At 25.6% G+C, this 1,909-nt stretch overlaps 1 protein-coding gene across 2 annotated transcripts in view; it reads right to left on the minus strand.

Moving 5' to 3' along the window:
• Positions 1-521: 521 nt before the first annotated feature.
• The window catches only part of LOC105557506, an 11,018-nt gene continuing 9,630 nt past the window's right edge, over positions 522-1,909 (minus strand). Inside the window, exons 8-10 of one of the 2 annotated variants that reach the window (XM_012004760.1) lie at positions 954-1,030; positions 834-871; positions 522-600 (exon numbers count right to left, since the gene is read on the minus strand). In XM_012004760.1, the coding sequence (XP_011860150.1) occupies positions 834-871; positions 954-1,030 (115 nt within the window). In that variant the 3' untranslated portion in view covers positions 522-600. Of the gene's footprint in view, positions 601-833; positions 872-953; positions 1,031-1,909 lie in introns of those variants that run through there. The other variant, XM_012004761.1, reaches the window with a different exon arrangement.

A 1,909-nucleotide genomic window follows, 5' to 3' on the forward strand; every position in this document is an offset into this window, starting at 1 on the left:
ACGTGTCATTTTTACATAAAAAGATATTTGTACCAAAAAATCCTTTAGATTATTTTAGCGCACTTATAAAATATTCCGAAAACCATTTTTTTCCTTTAAGTTAATAAACAACCGTAAAATAAATTTGATACGAAGCCAAGTCATGCACACTTATGCCCAGGCGCATATAATATCTTTTTATTTAAAAATAACGCAAGATTTCTCAGCGTGTAATTTTTTACTTTTGACATCATCAAATAAGGCAACTGCAGCGAATAATCAGAAGCCTTTAAAAAATAATGAACATAAATTTAATTATTTTTGTTACTAATAGAATATTAAATATAAATATTAAATTTGTAGAACGTGACACAAATATGACATTAAAATTTACGTTCTTACCTTTATCAGTGCTTAACAGTTTTCTTTTATTTTTACGCTTTACACGCTTTGAATTATTTTTTTCTTCACGATTCAATAATCCTTGTAATGGCATTATTGTAGCTATATTTATTCTTTTATCATTTTCAATATTGTGTAATACGTTAGATTTTGTTACACAAGGCACACATTGAACATATTCTTCATCAGACGTGGAATTATGTATATAACTGTTACTTTCTGCAAAACAGAGTGTAAATCATATCAATATTTTCAATAATAAGTACAAGAAAATTATAATAATCAAAGATAAAGATATTTTTTAATAAATTTAATTTATTCAAATTTTTTTATTTCAGTAAGTTTTCTATTTGTTATTTTATTACTATTACTTCATGAACGTTTAATTTGGACATGTTTTATTTGAAGGACATGTAGAATCTAATTTGAGTCAAGAAAAAACTTAAACAAACCTAATCTAATTTAAAGAAGCAATCTGATTGGTTTACATCTGTAACATTTAAATATTATGTATTCAATTATACCACTTTTACTATTCTTTTTTAAAAATTATTAATTATTGCTAGGTATACCTTTATGCAGTAATTCAGTCTTCAGAATATTTTCACATCTATCGGTAAACATACGTAAGAAATGTTCGAGGTTTAACCTATAAAAAGTAAAAAGTACAAGATTGTTAGGTTTACAATTACAATAGTACATAATGAAATATTAAAGAGCAATACAAAAATTTGTAAAAATTTGCATTAGAAATACAGAATGTCACAAATATGAAAATAAACATAAATATTTATATCAAAACTGTTTCCTGAAAAATATTTGAGACAAAAATTATTTTGTTTGAAACAGGGTAAATAGAACATTAATATTAAAAGATAAAAGTGATGGGTAAGTATAAGAGACAGATGACTGAAGACTGATGATAATCGTAATAATTATGGGAGTAATTGTGTTACTATTATGCAGAAAAAACAGTATTTGCTTTTTGAACAAAGATTGCATGCTCTTATTTACTGTTGTTTTTAATTTGCAACTTTTAAATATATCCGAACAAATATTTCAGAAACTGAAAGTAAATATTCACTAAACTGCCTTTAATATACAGGGTGTCCCAATTTAATGTCCCACCCCAAATAACTTTTTATCTTTGGTCGTTTCAAACAAAAGTTGTTTGGTTTCGAGGGGAACATAAGACGGTATCATTTATGTGACCTTGAATAGTTGTTTGAAGGTCACGTGAAGGTCACCTTCAATTTTTTTAATGGAACCCTCAATTGTTTATTATAGTATCTTATTCTACTAATTAATATGAACAACTTTTGTTTAAAACATTTTTTTAGTTGTATAATACTTTTTGAGATATTCAAGAGAAAATTTATAACTTTTTCCATGTTTAGCTTATGATATTTCGATAACTGTTTTTCGGAGGGAAAAGTAGTACAGGACTTTTTTTTACTTGATTTGTTCTCAGGAATATGCTGTTGCAATGGTGCTCTAATTATTGAAAATTTTTGTGTATATAAATTTT

This window comes from Vollenhovia emeryi, unplaced genomic scaffold (genome assembly GCF_000949405.1).
Source record: "Vollenhovia emeryi isolate VEMERY1.0 unplaced genomic scaffold, V.emery_V1.0 DF939466.1, whole genome shotgun sequence".
NCBI classification, from domain to species: Eukaryota; Metazoa; Arthropoda; class Insecta; order Hymenoptera; family Formicidae; genus Vollenhovia; species Vollenhovia emeryi.